The 12,808-nt window shown below is 44.2% G+C and overlaps 1 protein-coding gene across 1 annotated transcript; it reads left to right on the forward strand.

Moving 5' to 3' along the window:
- The first annotated feature begins 346 nt into the window (after positions 1-346).
- Positions 347-3,296, forward strand: LOC125507844 (uncharacterized). Its single transcript, XM_048672366.2, has 5 exons — positions 347-529; positions 1,032-1,228; positions 2,020-2,235; positions 2,339-2,472; positions 2,936-3,296. The coding sequence occupies exons 1-5, from the start codon at positions 440-442 to the stop codon at positions 3,136-3,138; spliced, it is 840 nt and encodes a 279-aa protein (XP_048528323.1). The 5' UTR covers positions 347-439; the 3' UTR covers positions 3,139-3,296.
- The last annotated feature ends 9,512 nt before the right edge of the window (positions 3,297-12,808 follow it).

A 12,808-nucleotide genomic window follows, 5' to 3' on the forward strand; every position in this document is an offset into this window, starting at 1 on the left:
AATCGGATGGCAAAAATGCTACATGTATAGTTCTTCGATGCCGTGATAGAAGCGGGATTTTTGCTGTTTATAGATACATGTTCGACTATGATGATGCACTTGAGGAGAGATGCATGCAATAATGCAAGGTATGAAGCTGATCATACAATATACAGATCTTCGTCTCATTGTTCAGTCGGACTTGGCGCTGTCATTTTTTTGTTTTGACCGCTCGCCGTGTAGAACACAGACCACCTTGGCGAGGCGAGAATACCATCGACCATCACGCCAACGGACGGCGCGCGCCTCTCCCGTGACGTGCACCCGCAAATCTGGGCCGTCCATCCGCCCAACAACAAGAGGACGATCGCCTCTCCTCTCAGATCGTATCGGTATCGCACCCGCAGGCAGTCAGGCCCCACCCACAGACAGACGGACCTCTCCCCCCTTCTCGTCTCCCATGGCGGAAGCCGACGCCCAAACCCAGAGCAACGCGCACTCCTCCTCGCCGCCGGCGGAGGCGTCGGGCGAGCCGATCCGGCCGCCCCAGGTCAGCACCCTTCTCCTCGTCCCTTCGATTTCACGCGTTCTTCTTTTCGTCCGTGCCCAGCGCGTGGAGCTGTGGCGTAGCGGGAGGGCGGGTCCTTGCCCCCACGGCGCTCAGATTCAGGGCGTGCTCGTGTTCTCGAGACGGAATTAGTGGGTTCCGAGGCGTGATTCCGTGGGGAAGGCTGGCGGTGCCCTGGGGAAATCTCCGCCCCTTTTGGGTCGTTCCGCCGGCGATCCGGTCAAGGTTTCGTTGCTGGCTTGCAGCTGATGCAGGAGTTAAAGCTCGTTTTGGCCTTGTCTTTGTTGGATTTGACTCTCCCTGTGATAGTTTTAGCGCCTACCAGTACTATTGGGAACTCAAGATTCGAGGGAGCACTTTGTGCTGAATGCCTTAACCTGTCTTTATACACGCTGTTTTTGTTTTAAGTTTTGACAACATCATGTGTCTGTAGTATGCTGGCTTGTGGTGATATTTGACCTTGTTTCCGCGTGTTATAATGCAGGTAGGCGCTCCAAGTGCTGCTTCTCCCACGTTTCCACTCATGTACCCGATGCTCGTGCCAGGGATGTTCTCCCAGCAGGGTATGGATGATCAGGCTCAGGGTCCAGGGATATATGCCATACAGGAGAATCAGTTCATGGGGGCGATGGGAGGTTACGCTCCAAAGACATTCATACCGCTCGCTTACAATATACCAACGTGAGTTGCTTGCTCCTGACGGTAGTCATCTCTGTCGAAGTCATCATGTGATCATATAACCTCACAAGCGGCATGCTGTTGAATTTTTTTGAAACGGTTACGATGGAATGTGCAATTAGTGATAAGTGGTTTGCAAGATCTATCTTGAGATCCATATGCTTAATCTGTTGACTTCCATACATGTTTTCAGAACAAAAGCAGATCTGTGCCAATAGAACAGAATAAAATTTCATGTTTAAGGGGGACAGTGGCTAGCTGAGAGATTCATGAAATGATTGAGCTTTGTTTAAGCATTGTTTAGTGCTCAACCCTGCCAATTCGGGCATGTACAAAAATATCCTCAGTTTTCATAAAGAATCGGAGGCAACGTGTAAACTTCAGGGTCTTTCTTATAGTACAGGTTCTATTCTGCTATAGCACATATAATGGTTTCACTGTAGAATAGACATAAGCCATAATAACATGACTCCCAAAATAGCGGACATCTTTTGCGTTAATTACAGTGGTGCTTTTCATAAATCATTAATTGCTTTAGAGTTTTAGCAGCATTGCAATATCCCATTTGCTCAAGTAAATTTACTTGAACCTTTCTTAAGTATTGCCTTTGAAGACACACCTGCATATACGAGAGGTTTCATGAAGATGAACTCTTTCGTTGATAGGTTGGCAAAGCCTATGCAGTTCTCAACTATGTTAAATTGTCTTCTTATCCTGATCCAGGGATATCTGTGACCAGTTAAAAGCACCTTGTATTCTCTTTACTTATTTCTTCCATTGTTTTCTGTTAAAAGTGAAAGCGTCGGGGCATTGGCTGGTGAAGAGCAAGGACAGGATGCTAGGCAGCAAAATGGCCCTCAAAGACAAGTTGTTGTGAGGAGGTTTCACTTTGCTTTTCAGCTTGACCTGGCTCTGATCATCAAGTTAGCAGCAGTGGTCTTTTTGTTTAGCCAAGAAGGATCAAAACAAAGGCTGTTTCTTCTCATATTGTTTGCGTCCATGATTTACCTGTGAGTTCTTGGCTTGTTTTGACTTCGATGCTTCATTGCTTGTTATATTCTTGTATAGCCTCTCTTTTGTTGCTAGATAACCATGGGGTTTCATTTCTTCCAGATATCAAACTGGAGCGATTACACCTTTCTTAAGATGGCTCCAGCGGGCAGGAGGTGTGGCCGCTCGTCCGCCACAGGCTCCTGCTAACCGTGCTCCTGTGGCTGCTCAGAATGATGGCAACGATCAACCACCTGGTAGCCATCCTTTACTCTCCATAAGCTGCCACTATGCACTTTATGTGTTGTATTTCAAATACCAGATCCACTCCTGTGAATCTCTAAACACAACCATAATATTATAATTATCCTTTTCACCACTATCACTTCAGTGGAGGTTGATACTTGTTTCTATATGGTTTGCAAGGCAGAAAGTTTCCTAGCACTTGCATGAACTAAAGTTGTATAAATATCACAAAGTGGCCATCGGTAGCACCAATAAATAGGACGGATGTGGAAGTTATCTTGTCATGCAGCCCCCTTGGCTCATGAAATGATATTTCTTGCTGCAATATGTTAGATATTCTCTGATTGTCAGGCATTTACTCCAGTTACTAATATCTTTATTATAACAAGGGGCACCAATGATCGATATATGTTTCATTTAGTTGGCAGTATCGATGTAATTAATTCGTATATCAATTCACTGTCTGCATCTCAGGTGGAAACCTCGCAGATCCTGCAAACCCTGACCAAGCCGCGGAGAACCAGGAACCAGGAGCAGCAGCGGGCAACGAGAACCAGCCAGGTGCAGAGGGAGAAGCAAACCGGCGCAGCTGGCTCGGCGGCATCTTGAAAGAGGTCCAGCTGGTCGTTGTAGGGTTCGTCGCGTCGCTTCTTCCTGGTTTTCAGCACAATGACTAGGTGAAAGTCTTCCCGTGGCGGAATCGAATATTGGCACCGTAACTGTTTGTTGTGACATAGGGAGGAGGAACAAGCAAAGGATATATATAAAGCGGGTTGAAATAAGACTTGTGTTGCATATGCTTGTTATAAGATTGACTGAATGCAGTGCTGTTGTACATCTTGTTTCCGTTTCAAGTGCTCTAGTTCTCTTTGATCTTTCATCTGGTATATGAAGTATGAACTTCTTGAACCTACGGGCATCCGTGGCGCAGCTATCGTCACTCAAAGAACATGTAAGTAATTCATTTTTTATTATATGGTGAATGAAGATTACAGATATGAGTTCCGGAGCGCTGTACTTGTGGTATGCATTTACGATCTTCATTTTATGAGTTGCAACCTATCTATGACAAAATTGCAAGTTGCACCTGAAATCTGGTGATGGTGGATGATGGTTTTTTGTCCTTTAACGACGGTCCATGCTCTGTGACGCTATATGGTAGGAGTACTTTGCTAAGAACTCATTTCACTTTGGAATTATCGCCTGCCATTGACTCTTCGATCCGTCCATGTTCTCTTAAGCTAGTTTTGCACGAAGAGTTAACATCACACATGACAGGCATGCTGACTTTGCTTCCTTAGGGCAACTTCAACGTGCCGACGCATTTTATCCGTGCTCGTTTGTTTGGTTCAAAATGGACACAAATCGCGGCCCAAAACACACTGACATAAATGGATGAGCATTCGTTTTTTGTCCGCTTGCGACCCATTTCAGGCCTAAATTTTGGCCGGGTTTGCGACGGCGTGGACGCACGCAACTGAAGGAAATATGCCCTAGAGGCAATAATAAAGTTATTATTTATTTCCTTATATCATGATAAATGCTTATTATTCATGCTACAATTGTATTAACCGGAAACATAATACATGTGTGAATACATAGACAAACAGAGTGTCACTAGTATGCCTCTACTTGACTAGCTTGTTAATCAAAGATGATTATGTTTCCTAACCATGGACAAAGAGTTGTTATTTGATTAACGGGATCACATCATTAGGTGAATGATCTGATTGACATGACCCATTCCATTAGCTTAGCACCCGATCGTTTAGTATGTTGCTATTGCTTTCTTCATGACTTATACATGTTCCTATGACTATGAGATTATGCAACTCCCGTTTACCGGAGGAACACTTTGTGTGCTACCAAACGTCACAACGTAACTGGGTGATTATAAAGGTGCTCTACAGGTGTCTCCAAAGATACATGTTGGATTGGCGTATTTCGAGATTAGGATTTATCACTCCGATTGTCGGAGAGGTATCTCTGGGCCCTCTCGGTAATGCACATCACATAAGCCTTGCAAGCATTGCAACTAATGAGTTAGTTGTGAGATGATGTATTACGGAACGAGTAAAGAGACTTGCCGGTAACGAGATTGAACTAGGTATTGAGATACCGACGATCGAATCTCGGGCAAGTAACATACCGATGACAAAAGGAACAACGTATGTTGTTATGCGGTCTGACCGATAAAGATCTTCGTAGAATATGTAGGAGCCAATATGGGCATCCAGGTCCCGCTATTGGTTATTGACCGGAGACATGTCTCGGTCATGTCTACATTGTTCTCGAACCCGTAGGGTCCGCACGCTTAAGGTTTCGATAATAGTTATATTATGAGTTTTGATGTACCGAAGGAGTTCGGAGTCCCGGATGAGATCGGGGACATGACGAGGAGTCTCGAAATGGTCGAGACGTAGAAATCGATATATTGGACGACTATATTCGGACATCGAAAAGGTTCCGAGTGATTCGAGTATTTTTCGGAATATCAGAGAGTTACGGGAATTCGCCGGGAGAAGTATTGGGCCTTATTGGGCCATACGGGAAAGAGAGAGGGGCTGCCTAGGGCAGGCCGCGCGCGCCCCCAAGGCCTAGTCCGAATTGGACTAGGGGGAGGGGCTGCGCCCCTTCCTTGTTTCATACTCCTACTACATGGAAGGACTCCTAGTTGGACTAGGAAAGGGGAATCCTACTCCCGGTGGGAGTAGGACTCCCCTAGGCGCGCCATAGAGAGGGCCGGCCCTCCCCTCCTCCACTCCTTTATATACGGGGGCAGGGGGCACCCCATAGACACACAAGTTGATCCACGTGATCATATTCTTAGCCGTGTGCGGCGCCCCCTGCCACCACAGTCCTCGATAATATTGTAGGGGTGCTTAGGCGAAGCCCTGCGACAGTAGTACATCAAGATTGTCACCACGCCGTCGTGCTGACGGAACTCTTCCCCGACACTTTGCTGGATCGGAGTCCGGGGATCGTCATCGAGCTGAACGTGTGCTAGAACTCGGAGGTGCCGTAGTTTCGATGCTTGATCGGTCGGGCCGTGGAGACGTACGACTACATCAACCAAACGCTTCCGTTGTCGATCTACAAGGGTACGTAGATCACACTCTCCCCTCTCGTTGCTATGCATCACCATGATCTTGCGTGTGCGTAGGAAAAATTTGAAATTACTACGTTCCCCAACAGTGGCATCCGAGCCTAGGTTTTATGTGTTGATGTTATATGCACGAGTAGAACACAAGTGAGTTGTGGGCGATATAAGTCATACTGCTTACCAGCATGTCATACTTTGGTTCGACGGTATTGTTGGACGAAGCGGCCCGGACCGACATTACGCGTACGCTTACGCGAGACCGGTTCTCCCGACGTGCTTTGCACATAGGTGGCTTGCGGGTGACAGTTTCTCCAACTTTAGTTGAACCGAGTGTGGCTACGCCCGGTCCTTGCGAAGGTTAAAACAACACCAACTTAACAAACTATCGTTGTGGTTTTGATGCGTAGGTAAGATTGGTTCTTGCTTAAGCCCGTAGCAGCCACGTAAAACTTGCAACAACAAAGTAGAGGACGTCTAACTTGTTTTTGCAGGGCATGTTGTGATGTGATATGGTCAAGACATGATGCTAAATTTTATTGTATGAGATGATCATGTTTTGTAACCGAGTTATCGGCAACTGGCAGGAGCCATATGGTTGTCGCTTTATTGTATGCAATGCAATCGCGCTGTAATGCTTTACTTTATCACTAAGCGGTAGCGATAGTCGTGGAAGCATAAGATTGGCGAGACGACAACGATGCTACGATGGAGATCAAGGTGTCGCGCCGGTGACGATGGTGATCACGACGGTGCTTCGGAGATGGAGATCACAAGCACAAGATGATGGCCATATCATATCACTTATATTGATTGCATGTGATGTTTATCTTTTATGCATCTTATCTTGCTTTGATTGACGGTAGCATTATAAGATGATCTCTCACTAATTATAAGAAGTGTTCTCCCTGAGTATGCACCGTTGCGAAAGTTCTTCGTGCTGAGACACCACGTGATGATCGGGTGTGATAGGCTCTACGTTCAAATACAACGGGTGCAAAACAGTTGCACACGCGGAATACTCAGGTTATACTTGACGAGCCAAGCATATACAGATATGGCCTCGGAACACGGAGACCGAAAGGTCGAGCGTGAATCATATAGTAGATATGATCAACATAGTGATGTTCACCAATGAAACTACTCCATCTCACGTGATGATCGGACATGGTTTAGTTGATTTGGATCACGTAATCACTTAGAGGATTAGAGGGATGTCTATCTAAGTGGGAGTTCTTAAGTAATATGATTAATTGAACTTAAATTTATCATGAACTTAGTCCTGGTAGTATTTTGCAAATCATGTTGTAGATTAATAGCTCGCGTTGTTGCTTCCCTGTGTTTATTTTGATATGTTCCTAGAGAAAATTGTGTTGAAAGATGTTAGTAGCAATGATACGGATTGGATCCGTGATCTGAGGTTTATCCTCATTGCTGCACAGAAGAATCCTTGATGCACCGCTAGGTGACGGGCCTATTGCAGGAGCAGATGCAGACGTTATGAACGTTTGGCTAGCTCAATATGATGACTACTTGATAGTTTAGTGCATCATGCTTAACAGCTTAGAATCGGGACTTCAAAGACGTTTTGAACGTTATGGACCATATGAGATGTTCCATGAGTTGAAGTTAATATTTCAAGCAAATACCCGAGTTGAAAGATATGAAGTCTCCAACAAGTTCTATAGCTAAAAGATGGAGGAGAATCGCTCAACTAGTGAGCATGTGCCCAGATTATCTGAGTACTACAATCGCTTGAATCAAGTGGGAGTTAATCTTCCAGATAAGATAGTGATTGACAGAATTCTCTAGTCACCATCACCAAGTTAGTAGAACTTCGTGATGAACTATGATATGCAAGGGATAACGGAAACGATTCCCAAGCTCTTCGTAATGCGGAAATTGATGAAGGTAGAAATCGAGAAAAACATCAAGTGTTGATGGTAGACAAGACCACTAGTTTCAAGAAAAGGGTAGAGGGAAGAAGGGGAACTTCAAAAAGAACAGCAAGCAAGTTGCTGCTCAAGTGAAGAAGCCCAAGTTTGATCCTAAGCCTGAGACTAAGTGCTTCTACTGCAAAGGGACTGGTCACTGGAAGCGGAACTACCCCAAGTGATTGGCGGATAAGAAGGATGGCAAAGTGAACATAAGTATATTTGATATACATGTTATTGATGTGTACTTTACTAGTGTTTATAGCAACCCCTCAGTATTTGATACTAGTTCAGTTGCTAAGATTAGTAACTCGAAATGGGAGTTGCAGAATAAACAGAGACTAGTTAAGGGTGAAGTGACGATGTGTGTTGGAAGTGGTTTCAAGATTGACATGATCATCATCGCACACTCCCTATACTTTCGGGATTAGTGTTGAACCTAAATAAGTGTTATTTGGTGTTTGCGTTGAGCATAAATATGATTTGATCATGTTTATTGCAATATGGTTATTCATTTAAGTAAGAGAATAAATTGTTGTTCTGTTTACATAAATAAAACCTTATATGGTTACACACCCAATGAAAATGGTTCGTTGGATCTCGATCGTAGTAATACACATATTCATGATATTGAAGCCAAAAGAAGCAAAGTTAATAATGATAGTGCAACTTATTTGTGGCACTGCCGTTTAGGTCATATTGGTGTAAAGCGCATGAAGAAACTCCATGCTGATGGGATTTTGGAATCACTTGATTATGAATCAGTTGATGTTTACGAACCATGCCTCATGGGCAAAGATGACTAAGACTCCGTTCTCCGGAACAATGGAGCGAGCGACAGATTTGTTGGAAATCATACATACTAATGTATGTGGTCTGATGAATAGGCTCGTGGCAGGTATCATTATTTTCTAATCTTCACAGATGATTTGAGCAGATATGGGTATATCTACTTGATGAAACATAAGTCTGGAACATTTGAAAAGTTCAAAGAATTTCAGAGTGAAGTGGAAAATCATTGTGACAAGAAAATAAAAGTTTCTACGATATGATCGCAGAGGTAAAATATTTGAGTTACAAGTTTGGCCTTCAATTAAAACAATGTGAAATAGTTTCACTACTCACGCCACCTGGAACACCATAGTGTAATGGTGTGTCCGAACGTCATAACCGTACTCTTACCGATCTACCACTATCGTTTTGGGGTTATGCATTAGAGACAGCTGCATTCACGTTAAATAGGGCACCATCTAAATCCGTTGAGACGACACCGTGTGAACTATGGTTTGGCAAGAAACCTAAACTGTCGTTTCTTAAAGTTTGGAGTTGCGATGCTTATGTGAAAAAGTTTCATCTCGATAAGCTCAAACTCAAATCGGAGAAATATGTCTTCATAGGATACCCAAAGGAGACAGTTGGGTACACCTTCTATCACAGATCCGAAGGCAAGACATTCGTTGCTAAGAATGGATCCTTTCTAGAGAAGGAGTTTCTCTCGAAAGAAGTGAGTGGGAGGAAAGTAGAGAACTTGATGAGGTAACTGTACCTGCTCCCTTATTGGAAAGTAGTTCATCACAGAAATCTGTTCCTGTGACTACTACACCAATTAGTGAGGAAGCTAATGATGATGATCATGTAACTTCAGATCAAGTTACTATCGAATCTCGTAGGTAAACCAGAGTGAGATCCGCACCAGAGTGGTACGGTAATCCTATTCTGGAGGTCATGTTACTTGACCATGACGAACTTGCGAACTATGAGGAAGCGATGATAAGCTCAGATTTCGCGAAATGGTTTGAGGCCATGAAATCTGAGATATGATCCATGTATGAGAACAAAGTATGGACTTTGATGGATTTTCCCGATGATCGGCAAGCCATAGAAAATAAATGGATCTTCAAGAGAAAGACGGACGCTGATAGTAGTGTTACTATCTACAAAGCTAGAATTGTCGCAAAAAGGTTTTCGACAAGTTCAAGGTGTTGACTACGATGAGAGTTTCTCACTCGTATCTATGCTTAAGTCTGTCCGAATCATGTTAGCAATTGCCGCATTTTATGAAATCCGGCAAATGGATAAACAAAACTGCATTCCTTAATGGATTTATTAAAGAAGAGTTGTATATGATACAACCAGAAGGTTTTTTCAATCTTAAAGGTGCTAACAAAATGTGCAAGCTCCAACGATCCATCTATGGACTGGTGCAAACATCTCGGAGTTGGAATATACGCTTTGATAAGTTGATCAAAGCATATAGTTTTATACAGACTTGCGGTGAAGCCTGTATTTACAAGAAAGTGAGTGGGAGCACTACAACATTTCTGATAAAGTATATGTGAAAGACATATTGTTGATCGGAGATAATATAGAATTATTCTGCAAAGTATAAAGGAATGTTAGAAAGGAGTTTTTCAAAGAAAGACCTTGGTGAAGCTGCTTACATATTGAGTATCAAGATCTATAGAGATAGATCAAGACGCTTGATAAGTTTTTTCAATGAGTACATACCTTGACAAGATTTTAAAGTAGTTCAAAATGGAACAGTCAAAGAAAAAGTTTCTTGCCTGTGTTACAAGGTGTGAAGTTGAGTAAGACTCAAAGCCCGACCACGGCAGAAGATAGAAAGAGAATGAAAGTCATTCCCTATGCCTCAGTCATAGGTTCTATAAAGTATGCCATGCTGTGTACCAGATCTATTGTATACCATACACTGTGTTAAGAGAGGGAGTACAATAGTGATCTAGGAGTAGATCAATGGACAGCGGTCAAAATTATCCTTACTGGAATAAGGATATGTTTCTCGATTACGGAGGTGACAAAAGGTTCGTTGTAAAGGGTTACGTCGATGCAAGTTTTGACACTGATCCAGATGACTCTAAGTCTCAATCTAGATACATATTAAAAGTGGGAGCAATTAGCTAGAGTAGCTCCATGCAGAGCATTGTTGACATAGAAATTTGCAAAATACATGCGGATCTGAATGTGGCAGACCCGTTGACTAAACTTCTCTCACAAGCAAAACATGATCACTTTTTGGGTCTTAATCACATAGCGATGTGAACTAGATTATTGAATCTAGTAAACCCTTTGGGTGTTAGTCACATGGAGATGTGAACCAATCACATAAAGATGTGAACTATTGATGTTAAATCACATGGTGAGTTATCTAGATTATTGACTCTAGTGCAAGTGGGAGACTGAAGGAAATGTGCCCTAGAGGCAATAATAAAGTTATTATTTATTTCCTTATATCATGATAAATGTTTATTATTCATGCTACAATTGTATTAACCGGAAATATAATACATGTGTGAATACATAGACAAACAGAGTGTCACTAGTATGCCTCTACTTGACTAGCTCGTTAATCAAAGATGGTTATGTTTCCTAACCATGGACAAAGAGTTGTTATTTGATTAACGGGATCACATCATTAGGTGAATGATCTGATTGACATGACCCATTCCATTAGCTTAGCACCCGATCGTTTAGTATGTTGCTATTGCTTTCTTCATGACTTATACATGTTCCTATGACTATGAGATTATGCAACTCCCGTTTACCGGAGGAACACTTTGTGTGCTACCAAACGTCACAACGTAACTGGGTGATTATAAAGGTGCTCTACAGGTGTCTCCAAAGGTACATGTTGGGTTGGCGTATTTCGAGATTAGGATTTGTCACTCCGATTGTCGGAGAGGTATCTCTGGGCCCTCTCGGTAATGCACATCACATAAGCCTTGCAAGCATTGCAACTAATGAGTTAGTTGTGAGATGATGTATTACGGAACGAGTAAAGAGACTTGTCGGTAACGAGATTGAACTAGGTATTGAGATACCGACGATCGAATCTCGGGCAAGTAACATACCGATGACAAAGGGAACAACGTATGTTGTTATGCGGTCTGACCGATAAAGATCTTCGTAGAATATGTAGGAGCCAATATGGGCATCCAGGTCTCGCTATTGGTTATTGACCGGAGACGTGTCTCGGTCATGTCTACATTGTTCTCGAACTCGTAGGGTCCGCACGCTTAAGGTTTCGATGACAGTTATATTATGAGTTTATGAGTTTTGATGTACCGAAGGAGTTCGGAGTCTCGGATGAGATCGGGGACATGACGAGGAGTCTCGAAATGGTCGAGACGTAAAAATCGATATATTGGACGACTATATTCGGACATCGAAAAGGTTCCGAGTGATTCGAGTATTTTTCGGAGTACCGGAGAGTTACGGGAATTCGCAGGGAGAAGTATTGGGCCTTATTGGGCCATACGGGAAAGAGAGAGGGGCTGCCTAGGGCAGGCCGCGCGCCCCCCCAAGGCCTAGTCCGAATTGGACTAGGGGGAGTGGCTGCGCCCCTTCCTTGTTTCATACTCCTACTACATGGAAGGACTCCTAGTTGGACTAGTAAAGGGGAATCCTACTTCCGGTGGGAGTAGGACTCCCCTAGGCGCGCCATAGAGAGGGCCGGCCCTCCCCTCCTCCACTCCTTTATATACGGGGGCAGGGGGCACCCCATAGACACACAAGTTGATCCACGTGATCATATTCTTAGCCGTGTGCGGCGCCCCCTGCCACCACAGTCCTCGATAATATTGTAGCGGTGCTTAGGCGAAGCCCTGCGACAGTAGTACATCAAGATCGTCACCACGCCGTTGTGCTGACGGAACTCTTCCCCGACATTTTGCTGGATTGGAGTCCGGGGATCGTCATCGAGCTGAACGTGTGCTAGAACTCGGAGGTGCCGTAGTTTCAGTGCTTGATCGGTCGGACCGTGGAGACGTATGACTACATCAACCAAACACTTCCGTTGTCGATCTACAAGGGTACGTAGATCACACTCTCCCCTCTCGTTGCTATGCATCACCATGATCTTGCGTGTGCGTAGGAAAATTTTGAAATTACTACGTTCCCCAACAGCAACGCCTGCCCTTATCCTTCCCCTGGACTGCCATTCGGTGGCACATTGGCCATTCTTTCCCTCTCCTATCCACAACCACAGCCAAGACACCCGGCCACCCGCCCTTGCAGTTGTCGTCTAGTTCCGGCCGGTTGGACGCTACCCAGGCCGTCGCTCGTACGCACACACCTCCCCCAACCGCACACCTCACCTGATATGCCTGCAAGTTGTTCGACGTTTTGCCCACAAGGTACAAATGGATAGTGGAGATGAGTACTTTTTCAACAACTTTATTTGCTTTTCAGACGACTCGTCGTTGGACATTAGTGACCACATTGCTAGGCAACAGTCGATGTTTAGGGGCTCGATCCCAAGCCATGCTCCAGCGTTGAATCGCAACAGAGAGAGGC

This window comes from Triticum urartu, chromosome 5A (assembly GCF_056163025.1).
Source record: "Triticum urartu cultivar PI428250 chromosome 5A, HENAU_Tu73, whole genome shotgun sequence".
NCBI lineage: Eukaryota > Viridiplantae > Streptophyta > Magnoliopsida > Poales > Poaceae > Triticum > Triticum urartu.